Below are 22,536 nucleotides of genomic sequence, written 5' to 3'. Positions count from 1 at the left end.
TCTAAAAAGAGCAAATTAAGGTTCAGATAAGTTACTTACTCAAGGTAACACAGCTTGTAAAAGCTGTGGAACTTAAATTATACTTCAGTAGAGTGATGGTAATTCAAATTATGAGGTGTTTTGAGCTGTTGGAAATGGCCATGGATTGTGGACTACATTTCCATGAAGTTTTCTCCATGAAAGTAGTTACTATTTTTTATAATTTAGTTGTTTTCAAAGGCAGACATCATTCTCTTAAGGTTTACTCCCAGATTGGCTGTGTGTTTGTTTGTTTGTTTGTTTGTTTGGTTTCCTGATCAAAGAAGTAGACAGTGTTGTTGCCATGAATTCTTTTATAGTTTTGGGTCTGTGTCTCTAAGCAAATTTGAAAATGACCTGGCAAATTTACTGCTTTAATGTATTTCATTAATCATAGTTTCAATCATTTATATTTATACTTGGGTGAAATCTTAGTACTATGATTTTTTTTCATGCAAACATCATACGGTGCATCAGGATTTCACTTCAGAAAACTAATAACTGAAGTGTGATTTTAATCTTTACATATGAAAAATTAGATTTAGGTTAAGTTTATATCCTTAAAAAAACTGAAATAGTCCTCATAACTTTTAATTCTTTTACTTCAGTAGTTGTTCATGCATGAAATAATTGTTTTTGTTTTCAAAGCTGTTTTTAGAAAGAAAAAACATGGAAAGTGGTGCAGTTCTGCTGGAATCCAAATCCTCACCGGTTAACCTTCTGCATGAAATGCATCAACTACGCCTTCTGGGTCACCTGTGTGACGTGACTGTCAGCGTGGAGTACCAGGGTGTCCGCAAAGAATTCATGGCCCATAAAGCAGTGCTGGCAGCCACCAGCAAATTTTTTAAGGAAATGTTCCTTAATGAGAAGACTGTGGATGGTACTAGGACTAACGTTTACTTAAATGAAGTGCAGATTGTTGACTTTGCTTCATTTCTTGAGTTTGTCTACACTGCAAAAGTACAGGTGGAAGAAGATCGGGTCCAGCGCATGCTGGAAATGGCTGAAAAGCTAAAATGTTTGGATTTATCAGAAACTTGTTTTCAGTTAAAGAAACAGATGTTAGAGTCAGTACTTTTGGAGTTGCAGAATTTCTCTGAGTCTCAAGAGGTGGAAGGGAGCAGTGGCTCCCAAGGCAGTGTTACTCTTGATACTGGGGCAAGTGTGGCTGTGGACAGTCCTCTCACCAATGGCCTTGTGGACTCCTCACACCCCCCAGTGAAGACAATCAGCAATGGCATATTGCCAGATATGCCCCCAAGAAAGTCCAAGGAGAAACCAGACAAGAAGAAAGATGTAGTTAAACCTTCTTACTCTAAAATCAGAAGAGCTAGCGGAAGGCTGGCTGGCAGAAAGGTATTTGTGGAAATTCCTAAAAAGAAATACACAAGAAGACTCCGAGAACAGCAGAAAAGTGCTGAGGATGATGCAGGGGACTACAGGTGTCCCCAAGAACCTAGTCCAGACACTGTGGGTACAGAGATGGAGCCAGTAACAAAAAATGAGGATTTCAGTGCTGAAATGGAGGCAAGGGAGGTTCTGCAGAAGGTGGGGCAGGGGGAGGAGGAGGAGGAGGAGGGGGAGGAGGAGGAGAAGAGGAAGAGCAACTTTAAGTGCACTATGTGTGAAAAGGCCTTTTTGTATGAGAAGAGCTTCCTGAAGCACATCAGGCACCACCACGGAGTGGCCACTGAGGTGGTTCACCGCTGTGACACCTGCAGCCAGACCTTTGCCAACCGCTGCAACCTGAAGAGCCACCAACGTCATGTGCACAGCAGTGAGCGCCACTTCCCATGTGAGCTCTGTGGGAAAAAATTCAAAAGGAAGAAGGATGTCAAGCGGCATGTGGTACAGGTCCATGAGGGGGGTGGTGAGCGGCACCAGTGCCAGCAGTGTGGCAAGGGCCTGAGCTCCAAGACAGCCCTACGGCTCCATGAGCGGACACACACGGGCCACAAGCCCTACAGCTGTACTGAGTGTGAGGCCAAGTTTTCACAGCCCTCGGCACTGAAGACACACATGAGGTATGTGTGCCTGGCTCCAGCTGATTGGTGTGGGAAATAGCAGAGACCCTCTCAAAATAATTTTTTCCAGAATTTGGCTTGTATACTTAATTTTGTTGAAATGTGTATCAGAAATTGAGGTAGCTCTAGGATTTGGACCAATGTGGCTATGTTTTTCATAACTTGCTCCATCTAAAAGTTGGGTTTTTCTGCATAGAGATGCTATGAGATGGTCTTCTTCACTACAGAAATCCCATAGTGTTCCTATAGGCCTCAGGCTGATGAGGACTTCCCAGCTCCTCCTGTCTGTGGTCACAGCATGGAAGCCTGGACACAGGATCAGGGCAGCAGACAGCTACTGAACATACCAGGCCCCACGGGTTTTGTCTGGCATGTACCTGCAGGCCAGGGCTCTCCTAATTGCAGGGGAGCCTCTGGTGTTTTATTCTTCCCACCACACCTGAGACTAATAACCTTTATTTTTCTTTTCCTGGCTTGATTTAGAACAGGGGCTGCAACCATCTGCGTCCCACATAGTCCATTAATGAGCACAGTGAGATGACATTTTATGGCTTTAAGACACTTCTCTGGTCATGTTCGTTCTCCAGGCTTGAAAACTGTGCTGTTGGTTAGTCTAAACTCCAGAATTAGGACAGTGTTTTTTGTTTGTGAACTTTTGCACTATAGGTGGGTGATACTGTTTTTAAATGTTTCCATAAGGTGCTCAGTATTTATGCTTCAAATCCAGACAGTTTTCTACCCTGTTCTAGATCTGCCCTCAAGCTTGAGCTGGTCTTTGGGGTGGTAGCATGATTTTTTTTTACTTTAATAACAGGTTTAAAAACTTGGCTTATTAGGAAGTGCTCATGGTTGATATCTATTTCATATTAGTTGTGAAATTAAAATGCTTATGCATTTTATGCATTTTCAGAAACCTGTCAGTTTTGTTCAGCCTTTTGAGAACAGTTCTTTCTAGAATGGTTATGTCATATTAGGAAATGAAAATTTTTCGGTCATGTGGTTCTGCACAGCTATAGTTCTAGGGTGTTTGTGGTTGATTATTCTGAATAAGGAAACTGGACAGATATTGCATGATGCTTGTCAGTGTTTTTAAAGATATGCAAAGGCATGGCTGGTCTCTGCCTGAATGGGCTGTACAAAATAAACCCTAAGGCCGGTGTGGGTGGACATTCAGTGTCTTATGGGAAAATGCGGCAGTTCGTTGTCCTTGTGCAGAATCATGTTTGGGGATGAAGATTATGGGCTTCACTCCAGTCATTCTCATTGGGTTTCACAGAACAAACTATCTTTGCAGGCTGGAGTGGAAATTGTATTGCAAAGTGAGGTTTTGAAATACATCCTAAGTTATCATCTGAATGTTGTACTTTCAGAATTCATACAGGGGAAAAACCTTTTGTCTGTGATGAATGTGGTGCAAGATTCACTCAGAACCACATGCTGATTTATCATAAAAGGTGTCACACAGGTAAATACTCCTGCTGTTGTGATTCAATGTCTTTCCTACTGGTAGAAGGAAACTGCAATTTATTTATTTATTTTTAAATGTTTATTTATTTTATTTTTAGAGAGGGGAAAGGAGAAAGAGAGGGAGAGAAGCATCACTGTGTGGTTGCCTCTCACTCGCGCCCCCAACTGGGGACCAGACGTGCAACCTAGTAATGCCCTGATTGGGAATCGAACCAGCGACACTTGGCTTGCAGGCCGACGCTCAATCCACTGAGCCACAGCAGCCAGGGTGATCTGCAATTTATTAATTTAGAAGTTGTCATCTACCAAAGTTGTGCAGGTTAAAGCCATTATCTGTCTTTCCCATTTAGAAAGTGAGCAAAAATGAATAAATAAAATATACTTGTGTTGGCTTTTTGCACACTAGGCAGTAGGAACTGACATGTGAGTTTTATATGTCAAAAAGGTGTGAAACAGTTCCTACTGCTTTAGTCCCAAATTTCATTTTCAGGAATCTGTCCTAAATTGTTTAGAATATGAGAAAAGCTCTATTTTCTTTCTTGCTATTTCTAGTAACAGAGCATTAGGGACAACCACAGCGGTTCGGTAAACTGGAAAATCTACCCTCTCCTGGCTCATGCTATGGCCATTCGGGGTGAGGGCTCTGAACATTATGAAAAACACCTGTATTTGAATATTGACTTAAAAAGTGCACAATGTAGCATACTAGTGCTAACTATATTGAACACTTGCACAGAAGACTAGAAAATAGTTATATGAAGTATTAAGATGGCGATTACCTTATTTCCATTTTCCAAGTTTTTTGTGATATTATGTAAGTGACAGAATTTAAGTTGGCTTTACTCTGATTCAGCACAGTAACCCTGAAGTTCAGAAAACTACTGTTTGGCACAGAAGTATACACAATATGTTGTATACTGTAGTAATCATGCTAATCCAGTTCCTTAATTGCTTGTATTTTTAATTTTTTACTTCTAAACACTGTCGTGTGACCCTCAAGTTCAAATGCAGGTGAGACAGAAATGAGACATTTAATGATGCGAATTACTAGACTGTAAAATGAGCATAATTGGTGTGTAATGGATGCTTGGGAGTAGAGGTGAAGTCAGGTCACACTGAAGGATTAAGTTAGAATCAATATTTTGATGAAAACAATATGTTCAGATGTTATTAATCCAGTATTTTTATTTTGATGTTTGTGAAATCAGGAGTACATCTAAAAATCATGAGTCTGATTTGTAAAATTATAGGATTCAGACTACACAATGTGAAGTGGTATTTAACCATTTTTCTCTTGTCTTGTAATCCAATCCAAATTGCTTGGGAGTTTGCTACTCTAGAATAATTATGCATATATAACCAATGTAAACTTCCTCTCCCTTTCAAGAAGGACTTTTATTTTTCATTCTGAAAAAGATCCACAGAAGTACTTCTTTCATAAAAATCTAAACAGTTTCTCCAAACAAATTGTACAATTACTTGTTTGAAATGACTAAATTTCCAAAATGTAAGCTGGCTGAATGATTTCTTTATTTCTAGTCTAATGGAATCTTTCTTGGGATTTCCAAGGATATTTTACATCGATTTTCAGCAAGTAGCAAGCATCTTACATGAATAAATGTTTTATGACAGTTTTAACTAGAAAATGGAACAGTTCATCTGTGCTTTTGGAATGCATAAGGGTTTTAGAGTTTGGACCCACTCTTCCAGTGAGTTCTAGTGCCCGTATCATTTCTAACTTTTTGTTTCATCTTTTCATGTAGGTGAAAGACCTTTCATGTGTGAAACATGTGGCAAGAGTTTTGCTTCTAAGGAGTATTTAAAACATCACAACAGAATCCATACTGGATCCAAACCCTTTAAATGTGAAGTCTGTTTCAGGACTTTTGCCCAGCGGAATTCACTTTACCAGCATATTAAAGTCCACACAGGTATGGCTGTAATGCCACCAGAAAAGGGAATTCAGTGCACCAAGAAAAGTATTCCAAAGGTTTTTAACTTACTAAAAAAAATGGAATTTAGCTTTAGAAAAAAACTTTCACCAAACTTTGCATGTCATAATACTATTTAAAAATTTTTGAGTTTCTAGTTTCCAACATTTTTAGATTAGAATTCCCTAATCTATACACACATATTAATGTATATGCACATATATGCAAATTCAGTTGTGGGGCATGGGAATTTTACATCCTCTTACTACGGAAATAGGTGAAATTTCTATAGATATAATATGAGCTGCGTGTATGGATTTGGCCCTTTTTTGGTGTAGAACATAAACTCGGTATTACAGGTATTCCTGCTTTCCAAAAGTTTGTGTTAGGCCACTTCGCTTTTATGAAAGACCTACATTAGTACCTATTTTTACTAACTGAAAAGAAGTGTAACATGAACTTTCAGAAAGTGGGGGATGTTCTTCACTTTATGCCATTTTGGTTTACAAAAGATTCCGTGGGAACACTGCTTTCGGAGCAGGGAAACACACATAGAGGACTGATTTGTACCTGTCAATTGACCCTCAGCTGGTCTTTATAGTGAAATGCTGACACTTTCCAGTGGTTTACAAACAGCATTATTCCATTTTGTATTCAGAATTAAATATACCAGGCTAAAGAGATCAACCAGTTTTCTTCTCTTCCTGCCTCAGGGGAACGTCCGTATTGTTGCGACCAGTGTGGTAAGCAGTTCACCCAGCTCAATGCTTTACAGCGCCACCATCGGATCCACACAGGAGAGAAGCCGTTCATGTGTAATGCATGTGGACGGACCTTTACTGACAAGTCCACTCTCCGACGGCACACCTCAGTAAGCAACAGTATGCTTAAGAATAACAAATTGGTGATTCCTAGGTATGCATCACCCTAGACAGTCAGAAATGCATTATTTCATAAGGTGGTTATAGAAGACAGTCTTTTTGTGCTGCTAGCACTTGCACAAACATGGTGAATGTTCCTAATACCCGCCGCACTTTCTGTAAGAAGTGTGGCAAGCATCAACCCCACCAAGTGACACAGTCCAAGAAAGGCAAGGATTCTCTGTATGCACAGGGAAAGTGGCATTATGACAGGAAGCAGAGTGGCTATGGTGGGCAGACTAAGTCGATTTTCCAGAATAAGGCTAAAACTACAAAGAAGATTGTTCTGAGGTTTGAATGCATTGAGCCCAACTGCAGGTCTAATGCTGGCTTTTAAGAGAGGCAAGCATTTTGAACTGCGAGGAGAGAAGAAGAGAAAGGGCCAAGTGATCCAGTTCTACGCTTCATTTTTGGTTTATGTGACAGTAAAATCTTGATATGTTAAAAAAAAAAAGATAAACAGGTATTTTTTTCCTCATGTTTTCTCTGCCATGAGCACATTCACAGTGTGAATGAAGTGAAGAGCCAAGTCTTGAGGTCTAAGGCGGCACAATCCATGATAGATGTTTTCTAACAGTGGCAGAAGTGATAGAAAGATACTTGGCAATTAGTAAAAAGCATATGCTGCAGTAGAAACTTAGGTTAAAGAGAGACTATCATTTTAAAAGATGCATTTAGTAAGGAGCCGTGGCCCTAGCCAGGTGGCTCAGTTGGTGGAAGCACTGTCCTGTGCACCAAAAGGTTGAAGGTTCAATTCCCGGTCAAGGCACAAACCTAGGTTGTGAGTTCAGTCCCCATTTGGGGTGCATACTGGCTCACACTGATGTCTCTGTCTCCCCCACTGCCTTCTCTCTCCTCTCCCTCCCTCTCTAAAATAAATTCACAAAACATCCTTGGATGAGGATTTTTTAAAAAGGAAAAAAAGCTGTGAAACAGAATATTTATATATGTTTATTCAAAGACACATTCAGTGACTTTTGTGTTTGATTCATAGGTACATGATAAGAATACACCATGGAAGTCTTTCCTTGTTATTGTTGATGGCTCACCCAAGAATAACGAAGGGCATAAAACTGAACAGCCTGATGAAGAATATGCATCATCCAAACTTTCAGATAAATTGCTGTCTTTTGCAGAAAATAACCATTTTCACAACCTGGCCACAGTCCAAGGCAGCGTATCTGCTGTGCATGAAAAAGGTTCTGCAGACACACCCTGCAAGTCAGACAATTCTGTGGTGTCCCCGGATGCTCTGCTGGCCAGCACCATCAGTGAGCTTAGTGAGCTGACTCCACAGACAGACCTGATGCCCACACAACTTCATTCTTTGAGCAGTATGGAATAAGAGCTGGAAATTACCTGTGAAGTAGGTCCCATCCTGCGTCTTGTGTGATAGTGTATGGAAGATGATGTCAGGAGCTAAAAAATAGTACTATTGGTAGGCAAAGAAGTGGGCAAGTATGGCTTCTGATTTTCTTAAATTTTGAAAACTTGACATTTTTATCAAAGCATTTTTAAGGCTCTCCCTTAAAAATCCTGACCTGCATGATCTCAGCTACCTTTTATCAACACATAAGGCAATAAATATAACATTACTTAATTCTGGTATAGGCTGCTATATGCATTAACCATTCTAATGCTTGATTATCTTGATGTTTATGAAGTTTAGGCAATTATTTACCTTAATAATAGAGTACATAGCATTGATCCAGCTCATTAATTTGCTTTTAATGGTCTCCCTGGTCTCAGCCTGCCTTATACTCCCCTGTGGGTTTATTTCTCTGATATTTTTAAGATATTTTTCTAACAAGCTGAAATAAAACTGGGGCCATGTATTGTTTCTTTCCTGTCAAATTGAAGCAAATCAGATTTGTTCTAGGGACCCCTTCCACTCCCTCATCCCCACACAAAAAGGAATGACACTTGCAACACAGCTTAGTATAACCTCTACTCACAGCACATATGCAGCTAGGAAATTTGTCATAAAATAGTTTCTGACATGAAATATTGCTGTTCAGTTTCATTTCCTAAAAATCCAATAAGGTAAAAGCTGTCTTACCAAAGATTTTAGTAGCAAACAGTAATATTTTTTTGCAAAGAGGTGTGGAAAATTAAGCAAGAGGCTTTACAACATTTGAAACATTGTGTTGTTATTTTACTGACCAGTAGCAATGAGGTAATTATGGCAAAGCTTAAGAGCACAGCGTATTAGTATTTCTGCCTGGTTTTTCTAAATTTCTGTAACTTTCAGAAACCCAAACTTTCTCATTGCCAAATCAAGAGCTAGAAGCAGGCAAGTAAGTAAATGTCACACATTTGTTTCCATAGGAACATGTGAGAACATAGCAAAGGGACCAAAAGCTTTGGCACACATCACTGATTATGCCTTAAAAGTAAATTGTGAAGAACCAATAACTTGTCTTAAATGCCCCTTTGGCTGTCTTATGCTGGAGTTAATGAATTTGCAATGAAAAGATAATTCTTCTGTGTTTACTAAGCTTGATTCTTGGTTCCATTGGCTTTTGTATGTAGTTGTGACTTATATGTAACCTTAAACATTAATTTAAAGACAGTGTTAAAGGAGAATTCTTTTGTTTACCAGTTTTTCTACATTTTAATTTATTGACTTGCTGTGAAAACACTTCCATTTCTAAGAGAAAGAACTTATCTGTAAGTTCCAAGAAGAAGACACAGCTAAACCATGCTGGAAACTAATGAGGGAAACTTTTTTCTTATGTGTTTATATTGTTCTAGTTTGTAACATGTTAACATCGTAAAGCCACTATAAGATGTGTTTCAGATGCTGATAACATGTTTCACACCTGGTCTTAAAGAACAGCTATATTGAATTACTTCGAATTTGACAACATACCCTTGTTGTTTACAGAACAACAGCAAATAGTGACCGTCACAGAGCCATTTTATTCTTGGTAAGTGAACCTCCCCAATTGATGTACTGCTTCATGGAGTAAAGTCATCTTAATGAGAAGGAATTTAAATAATAGATTATTTTGTTACCTACTAGAAGAATTTTTGTCTTGAATTTGTTTCTTTAGGAATTCTACAAAAACTCATTTGTGTTAATAAATGTTTGCTTTGTAAAATAGTTTTGCAAGTTGTACTTTCATTATTAAAATTTAGGCTCTTTAGATTGAAACAAGTATAATCTCCTAAATGTCATGGATAATGAAATTTAAAAATCAAGAATATAGTCTCTTTAGTTTTAACTAAGTGGACTGCACATTTATTCTTTAGAAGTAAAAGGCCTACTGATAAGTAACACTAATATCTGCTTATGTAGAAGTAACCTGTGCAGCTGGTGCTATGGAGTGTGTTGGTGGACTGGTTTCTTCAATGTCATGTTTAAGTTTGCATCATAGAGACCTCTCTAGTTTATCTATTTGTCTGCTTCCCGGAAGGGTAAAGCTGCCTCTTAAGAATAGAAATCTGGAAACCCTGTGGAAGACTCATCACTGAAGGATTTGTGGGGCATCTCCCCCTACTTCTTTTAATCCAAGTACAGGCTCCTTGAGTGAAAGCAAGCTGTCGTATCACTATGTCAGTGCTAAATCCATGATTGGAAAGTGCCCTTGGTGCTGGCAATGCTTCTCCTAGAGCCTCAGGACAGGAAATTAAAGGAGTGATTATAGTGCCTTTCAACCATAATGTGGGAAATACTCTCAGCCTGAACTCCAAAAATCTTTGCTGCCTTTGGCTTGACCAAAACTTTTGTTTTACAGTTCGGGAAAAAATGGGTCATGTGGTGGGAGAAGACCTTTACTAAAGGTAATTTTAACAGAAACGTGGATAATCCAAATCCAGACATTTGAGTATGAGTTATAATTTAATCCTAACTTGTTAAATTTATACCTGGTAACACAGGGTCATTTTTTGAGACCAAATGAGTGATTATACTTTTCATTAAACTTGACAGTGTGAAACGAAGTGACAATATTATTTCAGTGGGGGTAGGGCACTTGTGTGAAGGACCGTTTGTTCACAAGTACCTAAATGGAGGTAGACATGACTGAGCACGCTACAAACACAGGTGAGGGGACCACCTAGTATGTCACCTAGCCAAGGCCTAGAACGCACCCACTTACCTTTGCCAATTTGTACAGGACTCTAACCAAGTCTGGCAAAACCAGGTTTTTAAACTACCATGTTAGCGTCTTTCTGTTAGGAAATAATGATTTTGAGATAAACTAAACCTTGAATGATCAACAACTCAGAATTCCTAGGTTGGGATGGCCTGTTATTTTTTTCAAAATTTACTTTGAATTCTCTTTAGGTTGGGAATATGCTCAATGACCTGAACATTGCTCTTAGGATGAGCCGACCCACGCTACTACCCACATGGCACCCTCTTCCTCCATAGAACTTGTAGCCTGAGTAGTCAGTGGGCTTGACCTTCCCCAGGGGCACGTACTAACCCTGTACAGACATCTGCTAAGTTCAATAAATGCCCACACTGCCAACAGAGTTGAGTGGCTTCAAAATTCCCTCCCTCAGCCCTCCCCCACCTAATAGTTTTCTATGAACCAATCCTCCTTCAACTTTGCAAGCCCGAAGGATGCAAGCAACATTCCTTACTGGGGCAACAGAAAGGGATGAGAAAGTGAGATTTACAGGGTTATCATGTAAATTTAGCAGATTATTAACAGATTATAACTAGGGCTGTTTTCATAAACCCTCAGCTTGCAAAACCATTACAATGCGCTGAATTTCCAACAAGTAATAGAGATTTTAGCATAGTCAAACTCATGTTTCAAAGTATATTCAAAGAATATAGAGAATATTAATGCTTACTGCCTTAAACTTAATAGGAATAACTTTAAGAAAAAGAAACTACTTATGATCTGTGTAAATTTAGGTAGGAAAGACCTATAAAATATTACTCATAATTTGCACTTTATTTATTGTACAGGCTCACATAAAACATACATACTCTTCTGCTAAGGTAGATTAATGGTTAGTTTTCATAATACAATCCTCCACCGGAGAGCATGAGAGAGAAAAACACCAGTGACCGACTCAGAACTTCACAGGCAGGAACCTGCTAGCTTACCACAGGTGGTGGGTCGCAGGCAGTATGCTGTGCTGCCAAACCCTCTACAGAAAGCCACAAAATTTTGCATTTGGATATTTTAAATGCACAGCATCAAAGGAAACAATAAATGGACATACATTGGACAACAATCATGACTTTAAAAATACTATTTTGAAATCATTACATAAAAAAGGAACTCACGGAAGCTATACAAATGTTGCCACAAAGGCAAAGCTTTCCTCTAAGAAATGTTAAGTGACTTTGACAATGAACTAGCCCCAGATTTGCTAAAATACAATAACATAAACAGTCATTATATATTGTTCATGAATAACATCCTATAAATCCTGAGAACCTACCTTGGGCTTCTGAGTCATGGTACTACTCTATGTTTGACAATGGAACATTTCAAGGAAGGAAGTTTGGATACTGTTAATGGGACTTTTTCCCTCTTGTTTTCTTTCCACCTTCTAGCAGGTCAGAAGTCATCACACTTACTTTGACTCTTGTGTGTGAAATATTTAAAAAATTCTTAACTCAGATACTGATCCCACTGTTCATTTCAAAATGGACAAGTCTGACTGACATAACAAAATGTTGCCAATATTATTTTTAAAAACCGTATCTTTCAGACAGGGGTTTATTAGGGGATCATGAGAAGAGCTAAATGGAATTGCCTTAAAAGAAAGCATTTGGTTTTTACTTGGTCAGACCAGAGGTTCTTTTAACAAGTGGAAACAAACTTTCTAGACCAGTGATAAAAGAAGCATGCTGGCTGGCTAGGATTTAAATGCTTTCCAGGTGGCACAGACTTATGGCTGGAGGACATAGGCTACAAAAGTACTCACCACGCCTCACTTTCACAGAAATGCATTTAGAAAAAAAATTTTTTTACAAAGTACATTTGGGTAGTTACAGAATAGATTAGGTAACACAACAAAAACCCCCTTTTCTCTCTGTAGTATTTTCATAAGGTATTCCAACAGGAAATAAAAAAGTACCAAATGAGCTTCATTCCAAACTGTACTATCAGTGATAGCCAGCTTGCTTTTAAGAATCCCTGACTTTTGAAGGGAAAAATAAATCCTCATCAGATTTCAGTGTCCGGTGCCAGAGTGTCTATATCTTCTGGTCTATTCATTTTGCCCTCAGCTGATACTATGACACTACTAACCTTGCTCTTCATCAATCTACCTCGTGCACATCACTCCACAACTACAGCCAGAGAATCCTCACAGCCATGTGAGAAAGAGTCTCCACAATCTGGCCTCAGCTAACCCTTTCAACTCTTTCCTGCTACTTTCTCCTTCATCCCAGACTAACATATTCTCCATTCCCAAACCAACCTTCTCACTGTGCCCTTAGTCTGGGCACACTCATTGGTAGGCTTTGTTGGACACACACTTCTGTCCAACAAAGCCTACCAATCCCAGTTGAGGACCATCCAAAAATGAAAACAGAAGCCCTGACAGGTGCAGCTCAGTTGATTGGGCATCATCCCTCAAAGCCAAAGGTCACTGGTTCAATCCCCCGTTAGGGCACATGGCTGGGTTGCAGGTTCAGTCCCTGGATGGGGCACGTATGAGAGGCAACTGATCAGTGTTTCTCTCTTACATCAGTTTTTCTCACCCTCTCTTTCTTCCCCCATCTCCTCTCTCTAAAAATAAATACATAAAATCTTTAAAAAAAGGAAAACATTTAAATACCAGTTACTATTTAATATGACATGGGATATTACCTATCATTAATGAAAGCACAATTTAGAAACATAAGCTGTCTCTGGCAACAAATGCACATTAAACAAGTCATTTAAGCCTAAAAATATGACATATTATATGTCAGCATATAATATTGGTAGGGATCAAGTTCATAAATCAATAGAGCACATGTTATATAAAACAAAGAGGACAGAATTCAAAGTTCAAACATAAAAGCTAAAACAATTCCATCAGCTAAGTGGAAATTCAAGTCCCCTCAGAAGCTAGTTGGAGGCATATAATAAACCTCTGTTATCATGTTTACCCTACCTAACCCATCACATTCAATAAATGGATAAAATTACTGGAACACTTCCTCATTGAGGATGTACATGACTGTAGCATAAAGGATGCCATCTCAATGTGGGAAAAAGTATGAATATGAAAAAGCAGGTATGTGCCAGTTAAAATACCTTTATGTGTATATAAAGAAAGGGATTTTTACCCCAACTAAAAGTGGAAACTGTGTCTAGGAAAAGGAAAAATTCTGTTTCTCACAGATTATATATTTGCGTGTGTATATGTCTGCCTGTGTGTCTAAATAACAAAGCAGTCAAACCTACCTTGACGTTCATTCACACCCATAAGCAAGCACTGCCAGGAAGTTCCCTTTTCTCACAGTGTAAGTGATGCAGCCAGACCCTGGCTATTCTGAATTTTCACATGCATGTTAGCATAGGGACCAATAACAAGACCAAAGAAACTGGTCTTTACAACATCAAAAGAATCACAAGATAACAATAAAAAATTTCTAATAAAAAAGTCATAAACTTATTTCTAACTATCACCCTAAACACATACACTTAGACAATATATCCAGATGCAAATTTACACAGAATATGCAAAGCATTGATTAGGACAACTGGGTTGGGTACTCAAGTTCAAGAAAACAGAAAAATATGTGGCAAAATTAAACATGGGTCCTGCAAATATCAAGTAACAAGAAAAAATTCTGAAGTAGTTCTCAGAAAACTCTGGGGACTCTGGCAAGCATGAAATAGCTCATCACACCCACAGTATGCACAGGAGCTTCTTGTCCATCCACTTGGCACAAATGCAGCATACTTGAAAACCACACACACATCATTTGGCTCATATGCAACAAAATTAAGCCAGTAAATGGGCATCCCACAAAGATCACTTGGCCCTAAGAGGAAACTAAAGAGAAGTTAACAGCATGCCACAAAAACTTATGATTGTTTCACTTTAGGTCTCCATCTCCATCTCCCCCATTCCCTTGAATGGACTTTTTTATACGAAGCAACATAGTAGTAAGCCACTGATCCAAGCGAGATATTGAATCAAATTCTTTCACCTAGTTTAAGATTAAAGAAACAAGAATTAGTCCATTGGAATACAATCAAACAAAACAACAGCTGTTTAAACATATACAGTGATAATCCACAAACTTCCTTCACTTAAAATTATTCATTCCAGTTCCTAATTTTCTTCATTAAAATTTGTTTATTTTTCATTATCCTCTGACTATTTTGATGGAGCTATTGATAAGTTTCTGTGCCTTTTGTATTGCTCTATATGCTAACTTGGGATGACAAAAATTCATAACAGCCTCTATAATTGGAAGAAAAGCACATTTAATGTGACAAAGGAAATTAGACTATGTAAAAGACTTAGAAGGCAACATGGAAAATTAAAAATGTTCCAATATTCATTGGATGTATGAAAGCAGAGTTCCTTCAACTCATTTCAATACACTACTAAAAGAATGACGTTTCAATAGGATGAAAATAGTTTTGCAGAAAAGTTAAATGAGAAAACATTCATTGCTTCAAAGCCATGATGAATGTATTAATGGCAGATATGGAGAAACCTTTGCTTCTAAACATAAGGTGACAAAAGATAGGAAAACAGAAGATTGATGAATATAAAGAGAAAAAAAATTTCCATTTATTTTATGCCAGGAAGATAGAAAGCTTTCACTGCTTTGTTTTTATATTTTAAATTGATTTTAACTGACTTTACTTTCATTTATTTATGGAACAGATTATTTTCAAAAGAAAACATTCAAACAGCAAATTGTAACACTGCGTGATATTTTTTCTTGAATTAGCCTCACAGCTAAATTCACCATAACTAATGAAACTGTATAATTGTATAGGTTTGTGGAATATATAAAACGTGACCTTTAAAAAATACAACTTCGGTATACTGGAATAATATTTAAAATAAATGTTCAGCATTTACATAATGAAAAGATAAAGAAGGTTCTGTAAGTTAAACCTTCAAAGAAAGTACTATATCATAAAGACATAACTTACAGCTTCAGTGTAAGCCTCACTGTTCTGTTCTTCATGAGCTTCTAGAAGTTTCTAATAACATATGAAAAAATTAATTTGGTAGACTAAAAAGTTCCATCTATGAATAAAGATAATTTAAATACAGAAATAGCCTTAGTATCACATTAACTGATTGCCAAATACTTCACAAAATTGGAGGAATATTCAAGTACAAATATAGAATTACCCCAAGTCATGGATCCAGTATTTATGCTAACATTTCTGAATTGCCTGCTTCAGAACACAATGCTGCATCCCTGACTCTTAATGGCATTTTGAAACCTATATGCAAAACCAGGAAAGGTTCTTCAGCAGACTTCACAGAATTAGAACTTCACTTCATATATAGTTCCACCCAACAAAAGGCTTTTTTCTTCAAAGTTCTAACATTACTTACTTTCAATAATTTACACTCTCTTGAATCAGTAAATGCTGGAAACATTTCCTCGTATTTCTCAAGAGCAAGCTGAGAGAGAAAAACCACTTGTTAATGTTCGATTCATTAAACAAGGAAACAAAGCTTTGAACTTTCTATTAACTTTAGTAAGACTCATCTATATCATATTTAAGTGTATAAGAAGTATGGTGTTAAAGTCAACATCAAAATAGACAAGGAATCCTATCTATTCTCATTTTCAATTCCAGTTAAGAATAAATTAGAAAAATTTCTGAAAACCCATAGACCAGCAGTGTCTATTGGCATCCATTAAGTGGAATTCATCCTCAGCACTGTTCTGGATGAAAAAAAATCACTTACACCTCTGTTTGAGGCTGGAAGGAAGAATGCTTTTCGTCTTAATGGTTTTAACTCTGCTCTTCCACTTCCAGCTGAAAACAAGGTTACCCAACTCTCTGTCTCTTGTCTCTGAGCTTTCACTTGGCTTTTCACTTTCTCATAATCCTCATTCCAATTCCATTTCTAAGCTTTAAATAAAGGAAGGAATTCTATTTTTATTGTCCCCCCTTAGCTCCCTAATTTCTTTAAGGCAAAACTACTGAAGAAAATGTGGCTACCAGAAAACTTTAAGAGAACAGCTTAGGCAGCTGTTACAAGATCACAGATGGGACACATACCAGTTTATCATTTTTAATGTCCTCAGTTTAGTCTTGCAACTAATGAATATCACCTAAATGAAGAGATATCAAGAACAGCACAGTACCCGAGTGAGGCCTTCTCTCATGCGTAATGTTTGTCAGAAAAGTAATACTGAAGACTGACTCCTTACTTTGGCATTCAACTCATCAACTATGAAGTGACAGAGGGCTGCTTTAAAGAAGTAATCCTTTGCACTGTACTTCAACAGAGGATTATCCATGGTGTTTGCTCCAACCTAGGCATAGAAAGCAGAATTGGATTTAAAAGGTTTGGCTTCTTTTTTTTTCCTTTGTATTTTTAAAAAATTTCATTTATTGAAGTGACATTGGTTAATAAAACCATACAGGTTTCAAGTGTACAACTCGATAAAACATCATCATACTGCATCATGTGCTCACCACCCAAAGTTAAGTCTCTTTCTATTCCTATTTATCCCCACTTTGTCCACTTTTACTCCCCCCAAACTCCTTTCCCTCTGGCTATCAGCATACTGCTGTCTGTGTGTATGTCATAGATATACATTGTTTTTTAAAAAGTTTGGCTTCTTATATTAGACATACTGATTCTCATCTGTTGCCTTAGAAAAATACTTATGTATCTTACGTAAGTTCAGCTATGAAATAATTTTTAATGCAATATCATAAACTAGAAAATTTTACTAGAATCAAGAAACAATAATACATGAAGTGCTGACCTGTTAAAAATGACTCAGAAGACTTTAGCTTGCAGGAAGATGGAATAGACGTACATTGCTCTACCCTCCCTAAGTTCAACTGAAAGCCCCAGTTATTTTATATAAAACAAATCTAAGACTGAAAGGTGAAGAGAAAATATCACACTAATAAGGACCCTGTGAAACAAAGGAAAACATGACAGTGAGTTCCCTGGGTTTTATTTTTCTTTCATTCATATATATATACATATATATATATATATTTTTTAAAGGTTTTATTTATCTTTAGAGAGATGTAAAGGGAAGGACAAAGGGATAGAAACATTGATCTGAAACCTCTTGCATGCCCCGAACTGGGGACCTGGCCCACAACCAGGCATGTGCCCTGACTGGGAACTGAGCCAGTGACCTTTCAGTTTGCAGGCCAGCAAGCAATTCACTGAGCCACACCAGCCAGGGCATATTCCTGACTTTTTATAGAGAAAGCAAGCCACTTATAAAAGCCATTGGATACAGGGGGAAAAAAGAAAATAGATAAAATTTTGTCTGCTGTCTCTAGCAAAAGGACTAGCAAAGAGGCAGCCCAGTAGGATAGAAAATGTTAATAATTGCTACACTACAGCCAAACACCACAAGAACTGTGGCCTTACCCTGACTCACATCATCAAAGGCCAAAGGCGAAACCAGGATGTCCATCTTTACAGGACTTCAAAGAGGAGCTCAACATTTCTGCCAAGGTGGCTTAAGAGAAAGCAAAAAAGGGAGCCAAGCCAAGCCTTCATCACTGCCAGCTAGTAACAAGCCCACTCTCCATCCCTGTTGTGGAGGCAATGGAGACCACATGAAGAACCTGGATGCCAACTCCATCCAGCAGGAACCAGATGTCCTCATCTTCCAGCTGGTTTCAGAAGAGGCCTAGTGGAGGGTTAAGACTTTTACCATCACCTGGCAGTAGCAAAGACAACCCCAGCATAGAGGTTGTGGAGGAGAAGCAGGAGCTGGAAAGAAATGAGGGCCTCCCCACAGATGTCAATGGATGCCAGTGGGGAGCCTGAACTACCTCCACCTGACAGTAATGAGATAACACACTCCTCCCCAGACAGAGCAGTGTCACAGAAAAACAGATGACAGAAGGTTTAAATAATACCCAGTCTCATAAAATAATGTGAAAATGTTCAGTATTCAATTGAAACACACTCGCCATACCAAAAAATAAAAATAAGAAACAAAAGAAAAAAAATGAAAGAGCTTAGGAAAGATGGCAAAAATGTTAGATTTAACAAAGGTTTTGAAGGAGCCTTCAGAAAACCGCCTCAGAATAGCAATACAAAAACACTTGAAAATTAAAAAAGAAAAGAAACATCAACAAAGAAAAAGAAATCCACAGCAAATAAATAAATAAATAAATAAATAAATAAATAAATCCCAGAAGACATAAAGAAGAACCAAATGAAAAAAAAGGAAATTCTTTTAAGGAAAAAAAAACAAAAAAACAAATGTAAATTTTAGAACTGAAAAGTACAAAACCCACATCAAAAGTAGATGGGCTGAACAGCAGATGAGGACAGAGGAAAGAATCAACAAACTGATGACACAACACACAACATTAGAAATTAATTAGTCTGAACAACAGGGAAAAGAAAAACTGAAAAAATAAATAAATAAAAAGAGAATCAGGGACCTATGCAACTAACATTGGGGTCCTCTGAGTCATGGAAGGGGAGGAGAAAAAGAGCAGCTAAAACCATACCTGAAGAAATAACAGGTAAAATCTTCCACATTTTGCAAGAAACAAAAGCCTACAGATTCAAGAAGTTTAGTGAAACCCAAACAGTATAAAAGCAAAGCTATCCATGCCAAGGCACATAAACTTCTGAAAACTGAAGGAAAAAAAAAAAATTGAAAGCAATCAGAGAAAAATATCCCCTTACTTACAGGAGAAAGCAACATGAATGACAGCCAACTATCTCCTTAGAAACCACAAAGGCCATAAGTGGCCCTTTTTCAATCACTAAAACGAACAAACATACAAACAAACCACCAACCCAGAATTGTTTATCCAGGGAAAATATGCTTCAGGAATGAAAAGAAAATTAAAACATTCCCAGATGAAGGGAAACAAAAAGAATATGTTGTCAATAGACCTACCCTAAAAGAAAAGCAAAAGGATATTCTTTAAACAGGAAGCAATAAAAGAAGGAACCTCAAAACATCAGGAAGGAAAAAAGAACACAGCAAACAAAATATGGGTGAATACAATGAGCTTTTCTTAAGTTTCCTAAATTATGTTTGATGGTTGAAGCAAAAATTGTAAAACTAATATGGTTCTAAAAGTATGTAAAGAAAATAAGACAATTATATACTGAACTGAGAAAGTAAAAAGGTAAGATTTCTGTATTTTACTGGAGTTGACAAAATGAAGATACCATTAGCTTATGATAAGTTATATAAATGTAATAGCTAGAGCAATCACTAAAAAAGTCATTCAAAGATATATTCAAAAACACTACAGATAAGTCAATCACTGGAAAGCAGGAAAACAGAAAACAGAGAAATGGAAATCAACATAAATAGAAAACAACATATAAAATGGGCAATATAAGCCCTAATCAATAATTAAAATAAATGTGGTCTAAATATGTCAATTGGCAAAGTGAATTAAAAAGCATGACCTAACAATATGCTGTCCATAAGACACTCACTTTAATTATGATGATGTAGGCAGGTTGAAAGAAAAACAGTGCAAAAAATATATATAAATATAAATCAAAAGAAAGCAGGAGAGACCGTATTATTATCAAATAAAGAAGACCTCAGAGCAAAGATAATTAGCATTATACAGAGCAGGCAAAAGCAGGTTTACAGTTGTGAATATGCAAAACAGAGAATTTATTCTTGTATTATTATTTATTAATTATTGTATTGTTTGCTATACAAACAACTGTACACCTACTTTTGCCCCACCCTGTATAATGATAAATGGCCCACCCCACCAAGATACATAGCAGTTCTAAATACAGTAGTCCCTCTCTATATTACAGTTTACTTATCGTGGCCTCACTTTATTATGGGATTTTTAAAAATATTATATTTAATTATTTATCGTGGATTTTTCGCTATATCACAGGATTTTGCAGTACTGCATACGTATGTTGTTAAAGTTACGTAGGTTTAAGAGCGTATGTTTAAGAACATAAGTAGTGTTTATAAAACTGGAAAAGGTTAAGGGAGTGGGAAAGGTTAATAAGGTACTGAGAATGGTTTATAAGTGTATGGGAAGGGTTTATAAAGCCTTAAAATATATATAAATACTAAAATAAATGTAAGGTTCCTACTTGGCAGATTTTCACCTATCACAGGAGGGTCTAGAACGTAATACCCATGATAAGTGAGGGAATACTGTATGTATTTAGCAAGCAACAGAGCTGCAAAATATGTGAAGCAGACTGATAGAAATGAAAGGAGAGAGACAAACCCATAATTATAGTTGGAGACTTCAACACTCCACACTCAAGAATGTATAGACCTAGAAAGAAAATTGACATGTATATAGAACTCAAAAACATCATCAACCAAGAGAATCTAATCAACATTCACAGAACATGTCACCCAGGAACAGCAGAACTACAGAACATATGCCAAGAAAGACCATATTCTGGGCTATAAAACCAACTGCAACAAATCTATAAAAACTGAAATCTTAGAGTGTGTTCTCCAGATACAGTGGAATCAAACTAGAAGTCAGAGACAGAAAGATAACAGAAAAATCTCCAAACACTTGAAAACAAACACTTCTAAATAACCCATGGAAATCAATAAATCCAATGAAATGAATTTAAACAAATAGAGCAATATAACAGAATTGTGAGACACAGCCCAAATAGTGCTAAGAGGGAAACTGATAGTACTAAAATTGCATGTGCATGCACAAAGAGGAAAATAAATAAGTCAAGCTCCCACTTTTCATTTGCTACCAAAAAACAAAACAAAACAAAAAAATGAATCCAAAAATACTGGGAGGATGGTAATAATAAAGGTAACCATGAAAACCAATGAATTTGAAAATAGAAAGAACAATAGAGAAAATCATTGAATTCTACGAAGTGTTTAAAGAATGAACACTAATCATTCACACACTCTTCCAAAAAAATAAAAGAAATGGGAATACTTCCCAACTCATTCCATGAGGTATTGCCTTGCTACCAAAACCAGACAAACACATCACAAGAAAACAAAATTAAAGATCAATGTCCCTTATGAATATAAATACAAAATTTTCAACAAAAAGACTAGCCAACTAATTCCAGCAACTTACAAAAAGAATTACATACTATAAAGTTAAGGGTTTTCTCTAAAGTGAGGTCTGGCCTTTGCCCCTGACTCCTGTGAGGTGATCTCTTAAACCCTTGGAATGTCCTACCTGGTAAGAGTGTTTTTGTTTATGTGTGGGCCTTGGGCAATGTGGTTCAACTCAACTTATGGAGGAACTGGAGGGGCTGAAGAATATGCTCAGCCACAGGGGTGGTCAACCACATCTACATGACTGAGCCCCAATAAAAATTTCAGACACTATATTCAAGTGAGCTTCCCCTATTGATGACACTCTATGCATATTTTCACATGTTGTTAGATGAAGTGTGTGCTATCTGTACAGCTCTACCAGGGAAGACAACCGGGGAGCGCCACACTTGCAACCATCCTGGATTCTGCCCTATGACCCTTCTTACTTTAGCTGATTTAAATTTGTATAGTTTTATAATAAATAATAACTGTCACCATAACAGCTTTCATTGAGTTGTATGAGTCCTAGGGAATTATCAAACCTGCATGTGTTCTTGGAGACCCCTAAAGTTTGCAATGACCAAGTATGATTTGTCTCAGGAATGTAGGGTTGATTCAACATATGACAATCAATGAAACATATCTTCTTAATAGAATTAAAGGACAAAATCACACAATCCTCTCAATAGATGCAGAAAAAGCACTTGACAAAATGCAATATGTTTTGATGATAAAAAGTTAAACTAAGAAGAAAAAGGGACTTCCTCAAACCAATAAACCAAACCAATTAAAAAACCCACATTTAACACCATACTTAATGGTGAAAGACTAAAAGCTTTCCTCCTAAGATGGGAACAAGAAAAGGATGTCTGCCCTTGCTACTTCTATTTGACATTGTACTGGAAGTTCTAGCCAGGACAAATGACAACAAAATGAAGTAAAGGGCATTCAGACTGGAGAAAAAGTAGTAAAGCTATCACTATTGGCAGATGACATGATTTTGTATATTAAAAAATCCT

At 37.3% G+C, this 22,536-nt stretch overlaps 2 protein-coding genes and 1 pseudogene across 5 annotated transcripts in view; 2 read left to right on the top strand and 1 right to left on the bottom strand.

Moving 5' to 3' along the window:
• The first annotated feature begins 672 nt into the window (after nt 1-672).
• GZF1 (GDNF inducible zinc finger protein 1) lies at nt 673-9,469 on the top strand. 3 transcript variants are annotated; one of them, XM_090285965.1, is made up of 6 exons: nt 673-2,045; nt 3,416-3,510; nt 5,276-5,443; nt 6,157-6,314; nt 7,358-7,729; nt 9,251-9,469. In XM_090285965.1, exons 1-5 carry the CDS (start codon nt 688-690, stop codon nt 7,706-7,708), a joined length of 2,130 nt encoding a protein of 709 aa, XP_090142091.1. In that variant the 5' UTR covers nt 673-687; the 3' UTR covers nt 7,709-7,729; nt 9,251-9,469. The 3 variants fall into 3 exon arrangements, with proteins under 3 accessions (XP_090142091.1, XP_090142090.1, XP_090142092.1); XM_090285964.1 differs by having other exon boundaries at nt 7,358-9,469; XM_090285966.1 differs by lacking the exon at nt 9,251-9,469 and having other exon boundaries at nt 6,157-6,358; nt 7,358-7,713.
• On the top strand, nt 6,391-6,800 carry LOC150003070 (large ribosomal subunit protein eL42-like; annotated as a pseudogene).
• Nucleotides 9,470-11,257: 1,788 nt separating the features above from the next.
• The window catches only part of NAPB (NSF attachment protein beta), a 64,816-nt gene continuing 53,537 nt past the window's right edge, over nt 11,258-22,536 (bottom strand). For both annotated transcript variants that reach the window (XM_090285962.1, XM_090285963.1), the window contains 4 exons: nt 16,694-16,798; nt 15,865-15,933; nt 15,450-15,500; nt 11,258-14,485 (listed from right to left, as the gene is read on the bottom strand). In XM_090285962.1, coding sequence (XP_090142088.1) covers nt 14,372-14,485; nt 15,450-15,500; nt 15,865-15,933; nt 16,694-16,798 — 339 coding nt within the window. In that variant the 3' untranslated portion in view covers nt 11,258-14,371. The remainder of the gene's footprint in view (nt 14,486-15,449; nt 15,501-15,864; nt 15,934-16,693; nt 16,799-22,536) is intronic.

This window comes from Furipterus horrens, unplaced genomic scaffold, assembly GCF_987537825.1.
Source record: "Furipterus horrens unplaced genomic scaffold, mFurHor1.1.pri manual_scaffold_8, whole genome shotgun sequence".
Taxonomy (NCBI): Eukaryota; Metazoa; Chordata; class Mammalia; order Chiroptera; family Furipteridae; genus Furipterus; species Furipterus horrens.
The sequence above is the reverse complement of the archived record's forward strand: the minus strand, read 5'-3'. Positions and strand labels throughout refer to the sequence as shown.